The sequence below is a fragment of the Malus domestica genome, chromosome 10, assembly GCF_042453785.1.
Source record: "Malus domestica chromosome 10, GDT2T_hap1".
NCBI lineage: Eukaryota > Viridiplantae > Streptophyta > Magnoliopsida > Rosales > Rosaceae > Malus > Malus domestica.
This window is the reverse complement of record NC_091670.1, coordinates 42,064,841-42,086,790: the sequence shown is the minus strand read 5'-3', so window position 1 is coordinate 42,086,790 and position 21,950 is coordinate 42,064,841. Positions and strand designations below refer to the sequence as shown.

Below are 21,950 nucleotides of genomic sequence, written 5' to 3'. Positions count from 1 at the left end.
AATAAAAATAAATAAAAAAATCTCAGATCATGAACAAGGACACATTAATATAATGTCAAAATGTAAAGTAAAAGGGTCCAGTTAATTGTACAAGCAAAGGTGACGCTACAGCCCCTTGCGTGACAATTTGAGTCAATCTTACATATTATTAAGTTGTTTTCTGAGATGCTAGTATTTGCTGGAATTAGGTGACAAAAACAATTGCAAAGTAGAAGAATTCTGGAGATATGTATGAAGCACCTGATGTAATATTTATGTGAATAAATATGTATTTTTCATAAGAATGCAAGTGTATCCAGTATAAAAGATAAAAAATAAATGAAATATTCTAACTATTCTAATTTAAAGGAAGATTCTGAACAATGACAGAGATTAGCTTGGCAGTAGAATAACTAAAAGAATGTTCAATCGCACAAACATCAACTTATCTTAAAAAAACACAAGCATGGATTGCAACAAAACTCTATATGGCCCCATAAACAGTTTTGAGCACTCTTTCACTTGATAACTTTGCTCTTGAAAAATGGGGTCTTCAGTTCCATATATCCCATTTTCTGAAGAAGATCAAGACTCAAGTTTATCAGAGCTTGACTAAGGGCCACACGAGCACCTTTCAGGTAAAATCTATGGGTTGTTTGCAAACATTCAACGACACCATGGCAGGATTTCGTTTCATACAAGGAAAATGACACCGTGGCAGGATTTCGTTTCATACAAGGAAAATGGAATGGAGAAAATGTGATGAATGTGATAGATATATAGAGACCTCTTTTTATATTGAGAGGATAAAAAGATTAATGAAAATCTGAGGGTGAGTTAAGATAAGAAAATCTTATCCAACGCTTGCAAAGAGTTGAAATTTTATATGGATCATAAATAAGGGATTACAACATAGTCCAATAATGGAGCCATGACATAGGCATGATATAATCCAATAATGTTGTCATTCTAGTTACGTTTATTTGTGAAGAAAAGAATTTAGTATCATAATTTGAATTATTTTTTGCCAAAATGTTCACAAAATATTTTCGACAACGTAATGTTAAAAAGAAGTTAACACAAACAAAATATTTAGTCCCAAACTGATAACTCCTAGTAATAAGTTTGTCACAACAAAACAAAACAACTCATATACTATTTAACTTCTTGACAGAAAAAAAAAAAAGAAAGTACCAAACTCTTACTAAGTTTCGTTGCACCCGCATTTGGTCGCATAAGAAGTTCCAAGAAGCAATTCAAAATCGAAGTTGCCGATGAGGAGGTATAAGTTAATTTGCTAGCTAGTTTTTTAGTACTCTTGGATGCCATTAATGTTGTTTCATATTTGTCGTACGTGTTCTAGTTGTTTTTAACCCGGAGATGTAACAGCAACGCAAACAAAATTTGCTAATTAAAACTTCAAAATACAAACAATCAACCAAGATTCAATACACACACCAACGAAACTTCAATATATAAACTAGCCAATTAAACTTCAATCAACACACCAACCAAACTTCAATATCCATCAGTCAAAACGATCTAAATAACCAACCAAACTTTAATAGACGCACACAAACAAAACTTCAATACACACACCAATCAAATTTCAATATACAAATCAACCAACCAAACTTCAATATCCACCAGACAAAATTACCTAAACAACCAATTAAACTTCAATACACACACCAACCAAACTTCAATACACACATTAACCAAACTTCAATATCTACCGTCAAAACTACCTAAGCAATCACCAAACAACAATAAATTCTTTCCATTTGATTTAAATTTCAATCGTGAGATTATTTTTTACTGTTAGATTTGAAAAAAAGAAAAAACAAATATACCGTTAGGTCAAAATCTAGAGACTGCTAGAAAAATAAGATTTTAATCTGGACCATTGATCACCAACGGCCCAGTAATCAAACGGCTCGTAATCCCTTAAAATATTATTGTTTTGCAGCTAGCGCCCAGTTGTTGGGCACTTAATCACATCCCACACGCATTGCTTTTTGATAAAATGCGTGGCCTAAAAAAAATTTAGTTCAGCCAAATTTGGGTTCTAGTTTGGGTCCAAATTTAATGTTTTTGGATTTAAGTCACTCCATTGAATTGCATTTCTTGGGTTTAAACCCAAATATCTGAGTTTGAGTCTTGTCCTTGGAGTTGGTCTTACGATGAATTAAATGCAAAACTCTTCCCCTTCTCTCTCCAAATGCAATCTATGCATACTATGTGAGTTTTATTTGTATTATTGAAAAATGTGAAATTTGAAAAGATATGAAATGTAAATACGTGTGTATACTATGCTTATGTATAGTAGGCTGATGTTTTAAAAATAAATAATATCGATATGTGTACATCAAACATAAGTGTTTCTTAAAATGCAAATGTAGTATACAGATTTACATACTAGAATTTATCATCAATATACATATGTAAGATGTTACTATATGTCGATGGTAGGTACTAATGTTGTATTCCTCTTACACAACCAAGTTCGAGTGCCTTCTTCACGCTTGACTTTAGGATATCCAACGGTGAGATCAAATTTGAGATGCAAAAACTATATTTACATTTTTTTTTACTTATCGGGGAATGTAAATATAAGTTCCACTCAAGGAAAAGAGAAATTTAGGATTACATTATTTTTCTCCATTTGACTAGTGTAACCGACCATCTAAAAATGTAAAATCAAAAGACAAATATACATTATTTTTATATCTTTTGTTGAAGATGAATAATTAACATTCTGCGGTTGAAGAGTTTTCCAGCAAAGAAAAATGTAAATGTTTCGTAGAATATTACTTGTACTGAGAAAACAATTTAGGATTTGTATTGCGATGGCCGAAGTTAATAGCTACGAGGCCGAATAGCGACTGTCTCAGAGCTCTTCAATGGTTCCAGCCTCCTCTCTCTTCTCCACTGTAGGTGATGCGAACAAACCCGTATTCGTCCTTTTTTTTCTCATCAACTTCGGACATCAAGGTGGTACCTGTGCAACAGCAATGGAACAATTAGAGTCACTACCTCTGCACCAAACTCGGGACAAACACGGATATCATTACTGCCGGCATAAAAACAAAAATGTGTTACTCACCAATGGGAAGCTCGGTGTTCATGAGGTAGACAAACAAAGACTTCTTTCATGGAGATTCATGCTGAATCCTTAACCGAATAAAATCAACAAATTCTCTGAGAGGCATATCGCGATGGACGTTGTATCTGCAGTAAAAGAAAAAACAAAGGACATGCAACATGTGAGATGTGAACCCCTTAATCCAAGACAAGCTTATACAATTTGTTTCTGATAGCTTACGTAACATATGATATACCAAAAGCATATGTGTCTATATATATAAGTATATGTTAGTGTCTATGACGGAGGAGGTCAAATCATATTCCATTATTGCAATACAATTCATGATAATCAAAGAAAAAAAGAATCGGAAACAAACTTATTCATGTCAATGTCAGGAATGTCACTGCTTGCATCCTTCTCCACCCACACCTGCATCGAGGCTTAAATTACAGCATGTTTTATCTCATATGAAATGCATAGAAGGAAATAAACATATTCGATGCAGCGGAATTCTAACCGGTATATGATCTGGTCCCCTCTCCCTCACTTTCCAAGCATCTACGTCATGTGGTTTGAGCTTCTCCATAAAAGGCCTGAAAATATTTCAAAAACAAATATTAAAAAAAACAGCAATTTGTTCCATTCTCATTCTGGAAATGCCTAACAGAAAGGGGATAAAATCTCCCGTTCTATTATTGCAATGCAAATCAAGATAATCGAAGCAAAAAGGAAGTGGATGCTAACTTCATCACACAAATGCCACACCTTCCATCCATCCTCTTTCTCCCCTGCAAGGAGGCTCAAATTAGAGCATGGCATTACCTCCAATGAATCAGTAGAAGGAAACAGACGTATTCGACCAAGTGAAATCCTTACAGGTAAATAATCTGTTTCCCCCACCTACAATTTACAAGCATCTGCATCATGTGCCGTGTACATCTCCGGTAAACTCCTGAACACAATATCAAAAGCGTAGATTAAAGCATCCTAGAACGCTATTGCGCTCTGTTCTGTGTCACGTTTTCCGTTAGATCCAAGTACTGACCAATTGACTTTGAAAGCTGAATTATTCCGATTTTCCTACAAGCATAAAGGAAAAGGAAAGGAAACAATCTTTTTTCCATTGCAGCAAACAAATTTAAGACAAATAAAGCACAAGGGATCGACAACTAACTTCCTCCTCTTGATCCTGCCAGGAATTATGTCAATCTTTGCAGCAGCTCTACTCTTAGTCCTCTGCATAGAGGCGCAAATTAAAACAGAGGTATGTCCACCTACTGACTAGGAAGTAAAAGTATCTAATTCAGTGGAACTCTTACTGGTTGAACTCTTACTGGTAACACATCAGTGAATTCAGAGTCTGTCTCCTTTCTCATTGCCAGTGTAGGTTATGTGAAGAAATCCATATCTACCCTTGTTCTCCGCATCAAATTCAGACATCAAGGCCTCTGCAACAGTGCAAGAATTAGAATTACTACGTCACAAGGTTGACAAATAATTTGGGAAATAAAAGAAAAAAAATGCAGCTCTGCTCACCATTAGGAGGTACAGTTGTTAGGGTGATATTATATGCACGTTTTTATACCTCTTTTACTTATTATTTGGTCATGATTTTATATTAAATTGGTGAGTTTGATGTGTTTTGTGTAAGTTTTGTAGAAATAATAGTCGGGGATAAATATGGATTTGTAAGAAGAATTATAAAAAAATATCATGGAATAACGAAGTGGACTGCTGCTTTGTGAGGATTGTGCTGGGGCTTCATAAAATGTGGCGTTGGACTTTTCCAAGAACGAGAAGGTTTTTAATCCCCTTATTGAGAGGCAGAAGGGGGGGAGAATAAAATCAGGTTTTTTTTGGAGAGCCTAAGGGTGTGCCGCAAGGAAGGTGGAGAACCCAGCGGCGCAAGGATTTTTGGGGGAGGATCAAATCACCACAGCGCATACACACATTCAAAAACAATGTTGGAGTTCAAGATTTATTGCATGTCATTGAATTCATCCATGTTTGGCATAAGTTCAATCATGAACTAAGTCTTTTTGCAAGGATTAGGGTGTAATCTTATTATTAACATATAATTCTCATTATTTTATATTAATCTCAATTATTTTCCATGTTGAGTAATTGTTATTGTGCTTCGTTGTTATCAAATAACTGGCCATTATTTGTGTGAATAACTAAATTGTGACTGACAGGTAGCGTTTTGTAGGTTGCTTCTCATAACAATTACCATAAATTACATAATTGAATAGATATACTGGTTATGATTTGTGTAGTATCATGTAATTATCCATTTAGCGTAAAGGGTTTTGATTATCTATATATGTGACTAGACATAGCATGGGTAGATAGTTAGAAGCACGATTAGTATATTCTGACAGAAAATATTGACGAATCAAGGGATAATTGCTAGCAACATGGGAATAATTTGATGTTAATATGAATAACGGGATTAGATGGGATTGAGAATAAGGAACCTGATGTCCTAGTGCTTCCATATTTTAATCTTTTATAATTCATTCATTTTTATTTAGTGCTCGATCAGTCGTTATTTTTACTTTCATTTGGCTTCTTTGCATCTTAGAATTTGTCAACATAATCCCTCTTTTATTTAAGTTTAGTTTGAAGTCAATCTCAATAGTAAATATAGGTTAATCCGATCTTTGTTTGAACGACACTCTACTTATCACTATATTACTTAGACGATATTATACACTTGCAATTATCAACAACAACAATGTTCTTGAAATACAGTTGAACATGAACCTTATCGAGTTGACGCCCTATAAACTTGGCAAAAGCTCCGAGAGGTATGTCATCACGAACAAGAAATCTGCAGTCAGAAGCACAGGAAGAAATCTGTAGTCAGAAGCACAGGATAGGTGATACAACCATGAGAGAACCCCCTCATATAAGACAAGCGATGAACAAAAGGAGTTTCACTTTGCAGTAAAAGGTGTGTTCTCCTCTCCTTTCTGTATGCAAATCTAAAATATAGATACGGAGTGTGAAAATTATTTGGAACGTAGGCTTCTCAACAAAGGCGACCAATCGTACAATACATTACTAGCTCCTCTCTTCTTCTCCCGCAAAATTTTCATTTTGGTAAAATGTTGACTGTAAAATAAAACGCATGACCATATCCTATATATGTTGGGATGGCATACAGATTGCATATAAACTTCAACCGACACATAAAAAAACACGCAAACACAAGATGCCATTCTCCTTAATAAAATAATCATATATGATCCCCCTCGGCACCCGCACTACATTCATTCTTTTAAAGAACCAATCAAAATGTTTGAAAACTTTAAATTTTAATTATAAGGATAAAATAAGAGAAGTCCACCCCTGAGGACTTTGCGCCAGCATTCAGCGCATTTATCCACTCAAGTGAACAGTAATAAGCCAAGGCATTTCCACCCCTAAAAAAATGCGCTGGCACCCAGCGCATTTATTTGGTGTGTTTTTTTTTTTAAGTTTATTTCGGATAAGATTTTTAACAAATTTCGGATAAAATTTCAAATAAACTTAAAAAAAAATACACACTAAAATAAAATTACATACTCATCATGGACATGGACATGGACAGGGTGCTGGGCTGCTATTTGGACTGAGTGCTGGGCAAAGTCCACTCCGGTGGACTTGCTCTAAAAGGTAAAGTGAATAGTACCATGATTGATTTTTTAATGTAAAAATATGATTTTTCGTTAAAGTGAACAGTATCAGAAGCTTTTTGTTAAAATTTCCTTCTTTTAAATGGCATAACAGGATGTGAATGTAAAATTGTAACCAGTGAGTAGTAATTATAGCTGCTTCGTTTGACAAAAAAAAAAGAAAAAAAAAATATAGCTGCTTTTTTCTTTAACATAAATCTTTATTTTTAGACAATGCTCGTATATGGCTATTTGGGGCCTTTGGCCATGGTAGGCAACAATGGTTGTATTGTATGTCACTTTTCCATGTGTGGGTTGTTTTATATAGAGTTTTTGGTTGAAATCATACTTATATATGACATTCGGTTGCTAAAATTATTTTACTTTTAGCATTTCATTGTTACATTATAGTTGTAAAAAAATTCACCAATTGTAGGTTCTTTTTCATAAAATACTTTCAAGAAGGAACTTGAATTTTTTATCAAATCTTGGACGTGCTTGTACCAAGGACATTAACATCCAAACCAAAATTCTTCACATTCTCAGACGAATTGAAACAAAAAGTAACATGACAAGGTAAACATCGCAGGCAAATAAATTTTGTTGTTGCTACTTAGTACTACGGTCTAGTGGTATTTCTCTTCACTTGTAAGTGAGAAGTCTCATGTTCGATTCTCGCCAAAGACGAATTTGAACCATATTGCTGTTAAACCATCGTGAAGTTAAGCCCATCCCCTCACCCTTAATGTAGATAATATCATTTGTTAAAAAAAATTAAATAAATAAACTTTGTTGTTTGCGCTACCGTTACATCTCCAGGTGATGCTCCATATCATATTCGATAAATATGAAACAACTTTAATAGCATACAAGAGTACTGAAAAGCTAGCTAGCAAAGTAACTCATCCATAAAAATAAAATGAGATTATGCACCTCCTCATCGTCAACTTCGATCTTGAATTGCTTCTTGGAATGCGATCTAATATTAGTGCAACGAAATTTACATATGAATCTTTTGCAATCAAGCTAATTAATAGGAATCTATAACGAATTTGGGATTTATTTTTCGTGGCAATTAATATTTTTGACGTTTATATATGTCTATTTGTTTTTGGATGAATTAATGTTTTAGCACAAATCCATTAACAAAAATGCCATTGAAAATCCACAAAAAATATTAAATTGTTTTCAAATCAATAAAAAATGGCAAAGCATATAGTTGGATATAATTGGGGAAGATAAGTTGTATAGCTTATTATTATTAGTATTACATGCATAAATTTCATAAGTTGTAAAGAAAAAAAAAAAGAGTTGCACATGACGGTGGATATTGCAATTTGCAGGAATCTAAGGACTTTATAATCCACACTATTCTTGGAACTACAACAAAATAATAAACACTATTTTTGAAACTGAACTAAAATAACTCGCACTATTTTTGGAAAGGAACAAAATACACACTAGTTTTGGAACAACAACAAAATAACCCACACTATTTTTGGAATAGAACCAGAATAACCCACACTATTTCTGAAATATAACCAAAATAATCCACATTATTTCTGAAACGGCACTAAATAAACACTGTTTCTGAAACTACAGTAAAATAATTTACACTATTTATGAAATAGAACCAAAATAATCAAAACTATTTCTAGAAATACAACAAAATAACCTAGCTATTTCAGAAATTGAACCAAAATAATCCACACAATTTCTAAAAGTACAACAAAATAACTCACACTATTTCTGAAACTGAACGAAAATAATCCACACTATTTTTGGAACTACAACAAAATAGCCTACACCATTTTTGAAACTGAATCAAAATAACGCACATTATTTTTGGTAGGAAAAAATAAACATTATTTATGAAACAACAACAAAATAACACACACTATTTCTGAAACAGAACCAAAATAACTCACATTATTTTTGAAACTACAACAAACTAACCAGCACTATTTATGAAATTGAACCAAAATAACCCACACTATTTCTGAAAATGAACAAAATAAAGAGAGTTTTGACAAAATAACCCAATCTTGATTCTTGAATATCGTTCGTCCGTCTTTTTCTACAAAATGGTAATCTTATATGTTGCTATTTAATAGTAGAATCTATAGATGGATACTTTCGATTTGGCATATATAACAACATGAAATTCAACTTCATGAATAATATCAGGGAGAATTACGTGAAGTTTTCAGTCCTCTCTTATCTCTCCTCTCTCTCATGCAAAATTATGGTTTGTATTTTTGTTTCAGAAAACATAGAATATTTTGATAAATACTGCGATTCTGCACAAACTTGCATCTGCAATGAAAGGAAATAGACAGTGTATATACATGTTGACATTCATGTTCACAAGTATACATAATAAATTAAATATGGAATCCCCATATATTAATATAAAATACATAAATAAATAAATAAAACTTGAAAATTTTGAGTTTTAACGATAACGACAAAATAAATGGTAAAGTGAATAGTATCAAGATTGACTTTTTAGTGTAAAAATATGATTTTTCGTTAAAATGAACAGTACCGGGAATTTTTCGTTAAAGTTCTTAAATAAATATTATATATGTTTTTTGTCATAACCTTGGTTAGGACCCACGCAAAGAAAAGAGGAGTGGCTAAGGATGGTGGAGCATTGGAACTTCATCACATTCATGTTTAACCCTGGTTTGGTACTGAGATGATTTTGAAAAAAAGTGGCTATCAAAAAAAGCTTGGAGCTTTTTTATGTTTGGTAAACATTTAGCTTCAGTTTTGTTTCACAGTTTTTGGTGGAAAAAAGCCAAAAAACATAAAGCTGCAAAACCCATCTTTGAAAACCCCGCTTTTTTTTCACATTTGTTTTACATAAAAGTTTATCAAACACTATAAGGGCTGGTTTGGTATTGTTGTGCTTTGAAAAAAACTGATTCTGCTGTGTTGTGAGAATAAGTAGCTGTGAAATAAAGCAGCTGAATGTTTGGTAAACTTTTTTGTAAAAGTGCTTTTGAAAAAAAAACAGTATTATAGTGTTTGATAAACTTTTATGTAAAACAGATGTGAAAAAAATGATTTTTCAAAGTTGGGTTTTGCAGCTTTGTGTTTTTGGCTTTTTTACCAAAAACAGTGAAAAAAAGCTGAAGTTAAATGTTTACCAAACATAAAAAAGCTTCAAGCTTTTTTTGATAGCCATTTTTTTCAAAATCACCTCAGTACCAAATCAGGGCTAATACTGTTTTTTTATTTATTATTATTCAAAAGCACTTTTACAAAAAAAGTGTACCAAACACTCTGCTGCTTTATTTCACAACTGTTTATTCTCACAGCATAGCAGAAGCAGTTTTTTTTTTCAAAGCACAACAATACCAAACCAACCCTTAATAATATAGTGGGTTAATTGATGGGATGGAGCCTGTATTCTAGTTATGCAGATTTAAATTTTTTTCTTTATCATATTGTATTATGTCATTTTTATTAAATCTCAAGCCGTTTGCATTAAATAAAATCATAGGATCATTTTTATTAAAATATAAATTCTTTTAATTAAAGCTCTCCGTTACTATATATTAGTTGTATCAATCTCACTATTTTCAAGTAACTAATGTTGTATTCCTCTCAAGCGGATCTGGATTGTCTGCCCTCCTCCATCCCATTCCCTTCTCATGCCCTCCTATTTGAACTGGTCACGGTTAAGCAACATCAACATTTTATATTCTTATTGCTTTTTGTCTTAATATCTCTATAAAAAAATCAATATAAAATATTGAAATGATTTAACGTGCTCGTTCAAATAGGAATGCATGGAAAGATGATGAATGGAGAGGACAGACAATCCAGATCCCTGTCAAGCCACCAGGTTCGTGGGCCCTCATTGGAATACGTATAGGAATATTGATTGGGTATTTTAAAATATAAAATTTTGTACTCGATGTTTGTGTTGAATTCTTTCGCTGTAGGAGAGCTAGAGAGCTAGAGGATAATAAGACATAAAAGTCCTTAAAAAAATTTCAAAACTAATGTGAAAAATTGATTCATCATCTCCAAATGTAGTTTTGTAAAATAACATTAAACAGATCGGGAAAAGATAGATAAATAAGAAAAAACTGTAAAAGAAAAAAAATGAAGAAATGATTTGAAAAACAAGGAAAAAACTGAACGTGCCAAGACCAAGAGAATCCAAATCCTCTACTCACACGACCAGATAAATTAAAGAAAAATTAATGAAAATAGCTTGAAAACTTTGAGTTTTAACGATAATGACAAAATAAAGGGTAAAGTAAATAGTATCAGGTTTGACTTTTTAGAGTAAAAATGTGGGTTTTCGTTAAAGTGAACAGTATTGCGGACTTTTCGTTAAAACTCCCATAAATTAATCCTAACTAACAAATACTTCATCATTACTTTATGAAAAAAGTCAATAGTACTCGGTAGCAGGGATGAAGCCAGAAATTTAACTAAGAGGGGGCACTTTAAAAATTTTGAGCTCCTTTTTTGGACAAATAAAGCTAGTTCTTTTACAAAATGCCTAATTTTATTACTCTATTGTCTAATTTTGTCTTTAATTGTTGACAATCTAATGCTCATTTGTACTAATTAACCAAATACATGTAACTCAACAAGGTTTAGACATTAGTGCGTGAAAAAAATATTCAAGACGGAGAGACATTTAAAAACTAAAAGAGGATTTTCACTATTTTAATTGAATAATTTGCAAAGCAAAAAAAATGAGAATGATTAATTGAATAATTTGTAATTTGTAATTTTTTTTTTTTTTTTAAAGAGAGGGGGCATGCGCCACCACTGTGCCTTACCTCCCTCCGTCCGTACATGCTCGGTAGGACAATGACCATGCCACAAAAAAGTCACATTATTTATTAAAGAAGGGAGTGTTACCGACTTCAGAGGGCCCCAAGTGGCAGTTGGGCTACCGTTACATCTCCAAGTGATTCTCCATATCATATTCTCCATATTAGTGCAACGAAACTTGGTACATATGAGTCTTTTGCAATCAAGCTAATTAATACGAATCTATAACAAAATTTGGGATTTATTTTTCGTGATACTTAATAATTTTGATGTTTATATATGTCTTTTTATTTTTGGATGAATTAATGTTTTGTAGGCTGTAGACATGGTTAGGAAGAAACGTGCTCACTAAATTAGTACTGTGGGATTTGGAACATGGGCTGTAGACATGGTCAGGAAGACACGTGCTCACGAATAAGGAAGTTCACAAGACTCGAAACAAAAGAATCCAAATGCCATCAAATCAATTGTTTGTTTGCACACAAAGAAGCTAGTGATCATGCATGCTCACGAAATTACTATATTAGCAAGACTAAGAAGATGGCAAATTTTTTTGCCGACACAGTGTTAGTTACTACAAGGAAAATGAGACCTCGAATCGGCTTTTTAGTTTCTTGTTTCTTATTCTGCTCAACTCACACGCGGTGGTTCCGATAGCTTTTCTTCTTGTTTTTCATGTTGCTCACCCGCGCTGGTACTCTCTCTAATAAATAGGTGTTTCTAATTTAATTTCATTTTTGCTGTTTGTATAAGACATAAACCGATAAACTAAATCAATTTTTTTCTGTTTGAAAGTCGGGACCTTATTTTAGAGTCACAAGGCTTCGTCAGAAGATAATAAGACATAAAAGTCCTTAAAAAAATTCAAGACTAATGTGAAAAATTGATTCATCATCTCCAAATGTAGTTTTGTACAAATCAGGAAAAGATTGATAGATAAGAAAAAACTGGAAAAGAAAAAAAATGAAGAAATGATTAGAAAAACAAGTAAAAAACTGAAAGTGCTAAGACCAAGAGAATCCAAATCCTCCCCTCACACGCCCAGATAATTAATCCTTCAATCAATCAACAGTCCTAACTAACAAATAAAAAAGTCGATATTATTAAGGATGTTGCCAAAGCGAGTCGTTGGGGTCCCCAGGATTTGATGGGTAATCCCTCTTCTACATACGTCCAATCCCCAGCAATCCCCAGGAATTCATGGGATCCCTTTTCTACATACGTCCAATCATCTGACTCGTACGAAATTTGGCACTTAATTGACAAAAAATAATATATAAGAGAAGGGGATGGAAAGAGATGGGAATATGAGGGTAGAGAATTCTACTTTACAAATAAAATGGTTTAGCATCATAAACTTGATTAAAGTAAAATTACTCTTAAAAATTTATATTTGAAGAAATCACATTTGAATATTCGGTCGTACATGTTTATCATTTATGACTCAATAGTCAGGTATAGGTTATCATGTGTAGCTAGTAGCATACTGGCATAGCTTTTATAAACGTGGATTCACCTCGTTACTTTTTCTTGCCACTTACATGTATACTTATTTTTCCTTCTCCAAATGTTGTTTTCTTTTGTTAATTATAGCGTATATAATGAGAGGGCAATTAACAGTGAAAACTATGCATGTTTGCACGCTCTAAGATTTTTCACCAAGAGTTGCATACGCCTATTAGAATATTTAGACACGAGTTAAGTAAATTTACAATTCATATTCATAATTTGACAATATATAACATCAATTAATTGGAAAAAAAAAATGTTATTCAAAATATATGTATCTATATTTAACTGTAATTTTTGAACCCTTTTTAGGTATTGCTTTACAGAGAAGACTTAACTGTAATTTTTATGGAGGGTTTTGTGGCTTCTATCCATGTGCAAAGGCAACAGAGGCTTAATAAAGATGTATTTTATTTGACCATTAAGTTGGTCAAACCTCAAAGATATTAATTGTTAAAGGGAATGGTGATGTGGAGCCAAATTGCAATTTGGCTAATTCTCTAGAACTTTGAAATAGTGGGCTGGCCATTTTCTTAATAGGTTTTAGGGAAAAACATGGTTCTAAGCTGATTTAATACTGCGTTTAGAGCTATATTGCTTCAAGTAGTTGTTCTTGGCTGAGAATTAGGAACCTTTTGCACATTAAAAACCATGTAAAATTATTGCAAGATGGAGAGGAAGTGGGAAAAGGAACCTCTTAATTAGTTCAAACACTTGAACTTAGCCGCAAACGATGGCACTAGTTGCAGTCATATTAGTTAGAGCTTATGTGCTTTCTTTATGTACTCGATTTTGAATTTTCTTTCCCGCAGTTTAGATTAGTCTAGAATAAGTACTGCTTGTATAAGAAAAACACTTAAACATAGCTCAGTGTGTAATTATGCTTGTATGATCACTAATTTTTCTTACTTGTATGTAAATAATATATGATAAATGGAGATATGAAAATAGATAGTTGAACTTGATCATTGGATTAATATGATACAAAATAAATGTGTGGAACTTCAGAAAAGATAAAAAGACAAAAAAGAACAAAAAAGAAGCCTTTTGGAGTGATAATTTATAATTTTCTTGTGTTCCTTTTATGCTTCAGTTTTTTGATACCGTTTGTAATAAAGTGAGGGTTTCTTGCTTAGTTATATGTCAGAATATCGCGATATGTATTGGGATGATCGAACTTATTATTAGCCACCAGGCCGTAGCGAATGGCTGAGTGATAATCACATCAGTTAAATTCATGCATCATGATAATTTAAATAACCTGAAAATACTACTAAATTGTAATATTAAGTGGTAAATAGAGAATGATTTTAAATCGCATGCTGTTGGAAACACTTGGGAATATAGGAGAGAAAAGAAGGGCAAAGCAAACCAACAATCAAGGACGGTGGGGAACAGATCTGGATGCCTTCTTGGCTTGTGCTATTTTTTAATTTCAACAGATATTTTCCTTTTTTTGAAATTTTCAATCCTCAAAAAAAGCCGGATTGGGCTTAAGCTATAAGCTATATGTGACCCATTTTACATTTTTGGCACTTCAGCCAAAGCTAAGCTATAATTTAAAAATCCCAACAAAATAAAAAACTAAACCAAGAAATTTGAGGGAGAAAGATAAGGTTAAGCATGAGTAGCATGTATAACATAAAAAGATGTGGTCGTAAAATTGTAACAAGTGAGTAGTAATTATAGCTGCTTTTTGCTAATTACCCTTAATCTTTATTTTTAGACAATGCTCGTATATGGCTATTTGGGGCCTTTGGTCATCATTGTAGACAAAAATGGTTGTCTTATATGTCACTTTCCATGTGCGGGTTGTTTTATATAGAGTTTTTGGTTGAGATAATCAACTTGTGACATTCAATTGCTAAAATGATTTACTTTTAGCATTTTGTTGCTATGTTATCGTTGTATCGTTGATGTTGTTAAAATGTCAGTGATATATATCAAAAGTGACCAAATATTAAAAATGAATCATTTTAACTAATTTCCCCTTTATATTACAAAAATATTTTTTGATTCCTAAATAGTGTTTTAAATTTTATAAAGAAATTCATCAATCCTAGGTTCTCTTTCATAAAACACTCTCAAGAAGGAAGTTGAATTTTTGATAAAATTTTGGACCAACGACATTAATCCAAACCATAACATTCATTGACATTCTCAAACGAATTGAAACAAGAAATAACATGATAAGGTAAATATTACCTTATCATGTGGTATATGATATATTTTATTGACTAATAATTACAAGGGTCATTGACTAATTATTACCTGGGCATGTGGTATATATAACTATGTGCTATCATGACAATTACATTTGAGCCCTATAGCAGCAGCATATGAAATAAACAAGAAAATAGATAATGATTTTTAATTAATATTTTTTAAATGGATAAGAGTCATAAGATTATCGGTTTCGCGTTTGTTTGTGCCCGATACCTCTCATTGGATTGGATTGGACTATACATTAGTGTAATCCCATGTTTGTTACTGACTAAGTTTAATCAGATAAAACGGGACTCGCGTGGACTTTCTTCTTCACTGCGAGGTCTTAGCCAAACCCTCGAAAATCATGGGATTGCTAAGACCTTCGCTGAGCGTCCTCTCTCTGAGTCCCGTTCTCTCTCTACATCGCGCCCTCTTTCCTCTCTCTACTGGCTTCGTCAGCTCGCGTCACCATCGCCTATACTCACAAACCCAGAATATCTTCATCTGCTAGTTTCCAATCTCGAAGGGCCTACGTCCTCTGGAGTGTGAAAATTATTTGGAATGTAGGCTTCACAACAAAGGCGACCAAGCGTACAATACATTACTAGCTCCTCTCTTCTTCTCCCGCAAAATTTTCATTTTGGTAAAATGTTCACTGTAGTCGGTCCTTGTTTAGGCGGGTTCCACTGCAGTAGAGGATCCAATATGTTGGGATGGCATACAGATTGCATATAAACTTCAACCGACACATAAAAAAACACGCAAACACAAGATGCCATTCTCCTTGATAAAATATATGATCCCCCTCGGCACCCCGCACTACATTCATTCTTTTAAAGGAAAACTAATGAAAATATTTGAGAACTTTGAGTTTTGATTATAAGGATAAAATAAAAAGTAAAGTGCATAGTACCAGGATTGATTTTTTAATGTAAAAATATGATTTTTCGTTAAAGTAAACAATACCAGAAGTTTTTTGTTAAAGTTCCTTTCTTTTAAATGGCATAACAAGATGTGAATGTAAAATTGTAACCAGTGAGTAGTAATTATAGCTGCTTTGTTTGACAAAAAAAAAAAAAAAGAGTAAATATAGCTTGCTTTAACCTAAATCCTTATTTTTAGACAATGCTCGTATATGGCTATTTGGGGCCTTTGGCCATGGTAGACAACAATGGTTGTCTTGTATGTCACTTTTCCATGTGTGGGTTGTTTTATATAGAGTTTTTGGTTGAAATCACCAACTTATATATGACATTCGGTTGCTCAAATGATTTTACTTTTAGCATTTCATTGTTACATTATAGTTGTATCATTGATGTGTTATTGATATATATCAAAAGTGACCAAATATTAAAAGTGAATCACTTTAACTAATTTTTCCTTTACATTATCAAAGTGTTTATTTATTTTTTTGGTTCGAAAACAGTGTTTTAATGTTTTATAAAAAAAAAATACATCAATTGTAGGTTCTTTTTCATAAAATACTTTCAAGAAGGAACTTGAATTTTTTATAAAATCTTGGACGTGCTTGTACCAAGGACATTAACATCCAAACCAAAATTCTTCACATTCTCAGACGAATTGAAACAAAAAGTAACATGATAAGGTAAACATCGCAGGCAAATAAACTTTGTTGTTGTTACTTAGTACTACGGTCTAGTGATATTTCTCTTCACTTGTAAGTGAGAGGTCTCAGATTCGATTCTCGCCAAAGACGAATTTGAACCATATTACTGCTAGCCCAGTATGAGGTTAAGCCCACTCCCTCACCCTTAATGTAGATAATATCATTTGTTAAAAAAAATTAAATAAATAAACTTTGTTGTTTGCGCTACTGTTACAAAAAAATAGGTACATTTCACATATAACAAAGTGGTACATTAATAAAGAAGAATGGGTACATTATAAATAAATTAGGGTACAGATAAAAGATTAAAAAATTATGAGTACAAATGAATTTTTAAAAAATATAGGTGCTAAAAGAAATTAATACATGGGTACAAAATAAAACTAAAAAGAAAATACTACAAATTTTTTTTTAAAACTGTTGCAAATTAAAAGTGGGTACAAACTAAAAATATAAATATATGATACAAAGTTTAGGCATAAAACATAAATATACCATATGTAATTTTTCTATCATTGATTAAATATACAATGTCACATGACGATATAAACATGGGTACAAACACAAATAAAACTTAAAAAAATTGGGCACAAAAAGAAACTAATATATGTGTACAAATTAAAAATGAAAAGAAAATTGGTACAAATTAAAAAATATTTGCAATTAAAAATAGGTACAAACTAAAAATAAAAATATATGATAAAAAATTTAGTCATAAATATAAATATACTAATTGTAACATTTTTAACACTAAATGAATATATTTAAAAATAAAAATAAATAATTAATTAATTAATTAATGATGTTATTAATACCCAAGGACCTTGAACAAAAATTAAAAATAAATAGGATTTTAATTAATAGAGTAATAAAAAGAAAACAAATAAGGTTAACTAGTCGATCACGCAAACTTGCTACTACCACTAGAGAGATTGTCCAGTGAAAGTAATCTGTTGCACATGTTTAGTAGGACCTACCAGCTCCACTCAGCGCGTATAAAAACCCCCCTTGAGGTCTCCTCTTTCTGCAAATAAAAACTCCTAATAGCTCTGCATTTGTTCATCCTGGTGGATTGGTTTCTAGCTCTCTCCAGGTGGATTCCAGTTCTTAGAGTTATGGGTTTCCCATGTTGTATGAATTTACAATTTAACAATATTTTCCCTCTCTTCCTCACCCTGTCTTCTTCTTCTTCTTCTGGATTTGGAACTAACTCATTGTTCATTCTGGTGGATTGGTTTCCAGCTCTCTCCAGGTGTATTCCAGTTCTTCGAAGCATGGGTTTCATATGTTGTATGAATTTACAATTTAACAATATTTTCCCTCTCTTCCTCACCCTGTCTTCTTCTTCTTCTGGATTTGGAACCAACTCATTGTTCATTCTGGTGGATTGGTTTCCAGCTCTCTCCAGGTGTATTCCAGTTCTTCGAGGTATGGGTTTCATATGTTGTATGAATCTACAATTTAACAATATTTTCCCTCTCTTCCTCACCCTGTCTTCTTCTTCCTCTGGATTTGGAACTAACACATTGTTCATTCTGGTGGATTGGTTTCTAGCTCTCTCTCCAGGTGTATTCCAGTTCTTCGAGGTATGTGTTTCACATGTTGTATGAATTTACAATTTAACAATATTTTCCCTCTCTTCCTCACCCTGTTCTTATTCTTCTTCTGGATTTGGAACTAACTCACCATGAATAGCCAAAAGTTAATCCCTTTAATTTTCGTTCATTTCTCATCCCCAGATAAACTGGTGCTCTTAGTCTTCGTCTTTCTAACAATTGTTCTCAACTAGGAACCTTTCTTCTCCATTCTCCTCCGTCATTAGGCAGATCTACCATCCCAACCGACGTCGCCCCAACATGAAGTTCTCCTTAATGACTGTACCCTAAAACCTCCAATCTGAATATACTCAGACAGATCAACATAAAATAAGTAATATCGATGGTTGTTGAATATAAATTGTTTCCTTTCTAAGAGAGTGTCAGAGATTGTCAATCTATCCTTTGGCTATTGAAATTTTATCTAACGGCTACAATTATTAAAATTTTTAGAAGATCATCCTGTTTGTAGCCGTTGGATAAAATTTCAATGGCCATATCATGCGCCCCCGGGGAACAATCATTTTCGAATAGAATAGTAATACTTGCATGGAGTTGCTAATTGCATGGGAACAGGATGGTAATAATTGCATGGAGTCAAATCGTCCCCACCCCTCCAAAAAAACCAACCCACCAACAGGATTTATTGTAGTTGGGTTTCAAAGAATATATATTTAATTGTCTATCTATGCCAAAGGTTTTTGTTCATAATCTACCTATAATACAGATTAATTGTATTACATTTTTTTTTTCTTTTTATATAACTTTATCAAAAAAGTTAATGAATTTAAAATTTTCATTTAAAAACAAAATTGAATAATTGATTCAAAAATATGTAATTAAAATTTTCACTTATTAAAAGTGAATCACTTTAACTAATTGACATTTATATTACAATTTTTTAAATTCTGAAATAGTGTTTTAATGTTTTATAAAGAAATACATAAATCATAGGTTTTTTTCATAAAATACTTTCAAGAAGGAAGGAAGTTGAATTTTTGATAAACTTTGGGACATGCTTATACCAACGACATTCATCCATACCATAATTCTCAACATTCTCAAACGAATTGAAACAAGAAATTACATGGTATGTGGCAGCCATATATCACACATCATCGTTTCTAAAATCACAAAATTGCACTACTAGCTAGATTACTGAATATTCCTCATCATCTCATTAACAGTAAGTGGTGTATTTTGTTGACTAATTACAAGGGTCACTAAGGAATGTGGTATGTATAGCTTTGTGCTATCATGGCAATTACTTATGGGCCCTATAGATAAAAAGGAAAGGGTGCTAAGGAGATTAAATTTGGAAACAAAATTTTTGAAAATTAAAGGACATGGAAGTTGATGATTGATTTATTACTTAAACGTTGATAAATGTGTTCATCCCTATTGGTGACACATCATTTAGTTTGCAAATTTTATCTCTAAATTTAGTCTTTCTACCATTACCCAAAAAAAAAAGATAAGTAAAGATTTTTAATTAATAGTGTTCAAATGGATTAGACTGTCGGTTTAGTCCTTTACAGTTTTGGAAAGGAAAAATTCAACGCGCACATCGTGAAGTTTATGCATAGTAGAATCTCCCAACTCCTTTACCTAAGGAACAAAAGTCTTGCCACTTGGCACTGCTAAGGATATATGACGTAATTAAGTCCTTAACTTTATTTCAAGCTAGCTTTATACCAGTAATGCTAGGGAGACTTAATTTGAATATTAAATTTTGAAAGCTAAAGGAAATGGAAGTTAATGATTGATTTATTACTTAAGCATTGATAGATATGCTCATTTCTATTGGTAACACATCATTTAATTTGCAATTTTAGTCTCTAAATTTAATCTCTCAAGCATTACTCATTTTTATATAGAGTGCAGTGCTTGGTTTGGTTAAACCAGTTCTACAGCAATGATACAAGAAAAAGGCCGTTTCATGCTGTCTGCATTTTCTTCCATCTTTTCTTATGTTCATTTTATGTCTCAGTTCTTGATACTGTTTATATATTTATCCACTACAATGACTGTAAAACCTGGCCCTGCTCACGACTTGCTCATGCAGAACCAAAATTTTAAGAGACATTCTAGCAGCCAGGGAGGCCAAGACCAAGGCCAGTTCCAGAGAGCTATGAGAGGAAGAGCTCCTATTGCCGCCCCTAGAGCAGCGCAATTGGCTCAAGGGGGTGGCCGTGGAGGCGACAGAGGAGGGCCTACACGGGGCAGAGGTAGACAGCGTCTACAACATGGCCAGAGGCGAGGTAGAAGGAGTCCAGAAGTTGATCTAATGAAGGAAATTTATAATCAGGATGAGCTCTCATACTTCCACACGTTCGAATTGAACACTTACAGCTCTGTTGAGTCGTTTGTGCAGCACGCTCTGAGTGTTGAAGATGTAGACAACCATAAAGGAGTCAGCCCAATACATGAAGTATTTTTTGTCATGAGGCAAGGGGAAGGCCGAAATCGTCAAGACACTCCAATGAGGGTGGAGGATGCAATGAGAGAAGGGTGGCTCGCAGTGAGGGACCGTTTGCAATGTGTACAAGCACGTTATCGGCAAAATGTAGTTGGAAATGTACGGTTTGAGATCGATGGGGCTAATTATGTCTACTATCCTAGGAGGAAATTTGAGTCCTTAGAACATCTGGATAATTGCATTATAGAGTTGCCGGGAAACAATCAGGACGGCCACATCGGCCAGGAGGATTATGTGATGCATGCCGGTAACAATGACTTAACCGTGCATACCAGGGAAGCATTTGTGGATTACGATGAGACACGAGGATGGTTGAGGGCAGTTACTAGGCTCCACTGCGTGCGCAAGATGGTGGAGTAGAAAGGAACAGAAGAACTTTTCATGAGTCAAGTGATGTGAGCTGCTATATAGTATATGTAGTTTAAGAAATAAGAACATGAAGTTAGTTTCCCTTTGAAGATAGCTTCTATCTACCTATGTTCACATGTTATGCCTTTAAGGTATCACTATAGCCGTTTTCGGAGAAACATGTCTTGGCACTTTCAGTTGTCACACCTCGAAGTCAAAACATTATTCTCCTTAGGCAAATTTCACTTTAATGGTTCCCGTCATGTACTTAATTCCCTTCTGGGAAGTACTTATTTTTCCTTCTCTCAATGTTGTTTTCTTTTGTTAATCATGGTGTCTATAATAAAAGATGCGAACTCTGCTTATTTCCGTGTGGGCAATTGTATCATTCTGACTATTTTCAAGTTACTAATACTATATTTCTCTTAAGAGACCAAGTCCGAGTGCCTTCTTTATATTAGACTAATTAGGGCATTTCTAAAGTGTATCTTGCCACCGCCATAGAAAAGAGCAGAAATAAATGAGAGGGGAAGCATGCATCCTGTTAGAAATTATTTCCTTCCTAAGATTATGATACTGGTTTCTAAAGACAGAAACTTTCAAATCTGCCTTTTTAGATTAACGAGTTTTTAAATATTTTTAGAATTATCTT

The 21,950-nt window shown here is 33.2% G+C and overlaps 1 protein-coding gene and 1 long non-coding RNA gene across 2 annotated transcripts; one reads left to right on the top strand and one right to left on the bottom strand.

The window, feature by feature from the left end:
- Nucleotides 1-2,643: 2,643 nt before the first annotated feature.
- LOC114827327 (uncharacterized) lies at nucleotides 2,644-3,493 on the bottom strand. The gene is made up of 3 exons (XR_011571778.1): nucleotides 3,444-3,493; nucleotides 3,086-3,210; nucleotides 2,644-2,980 (listed from the first exon to the last, which is right to left on the bottom strand). It is a non-coding gene; the product is annotated as an uncharacterized lncRNA (long non-coding RNA).
- Nucleotides 3,494-18,133: 14,640 nt separating this feature from the next.
- LOC139188380 (uncharacterized) lies at nucleotides 18,134-21,552 on the top strand. Its single transcript, XM_070805681.1, has 3 exons — nucleotides 18,134-18,304; nucleotides 18,431-18,462; nucleotides 20,537-21,552. Exons 1-3 carry the CDS (start codon nucleotides 18,151-18,153, stop codon nucleotides 21,308-21,310), a joined length of 960 nt encoding a protein of 319 aa, XP_070661782.1. The 5' UTR covers nucleotides 18,134-18,150; the 3' UTR covers nucleotides 21,311-21,552.
- The last annotated feature ends 398 nt before the right edge of the window (nucleotides 21,553-21,950 follow it).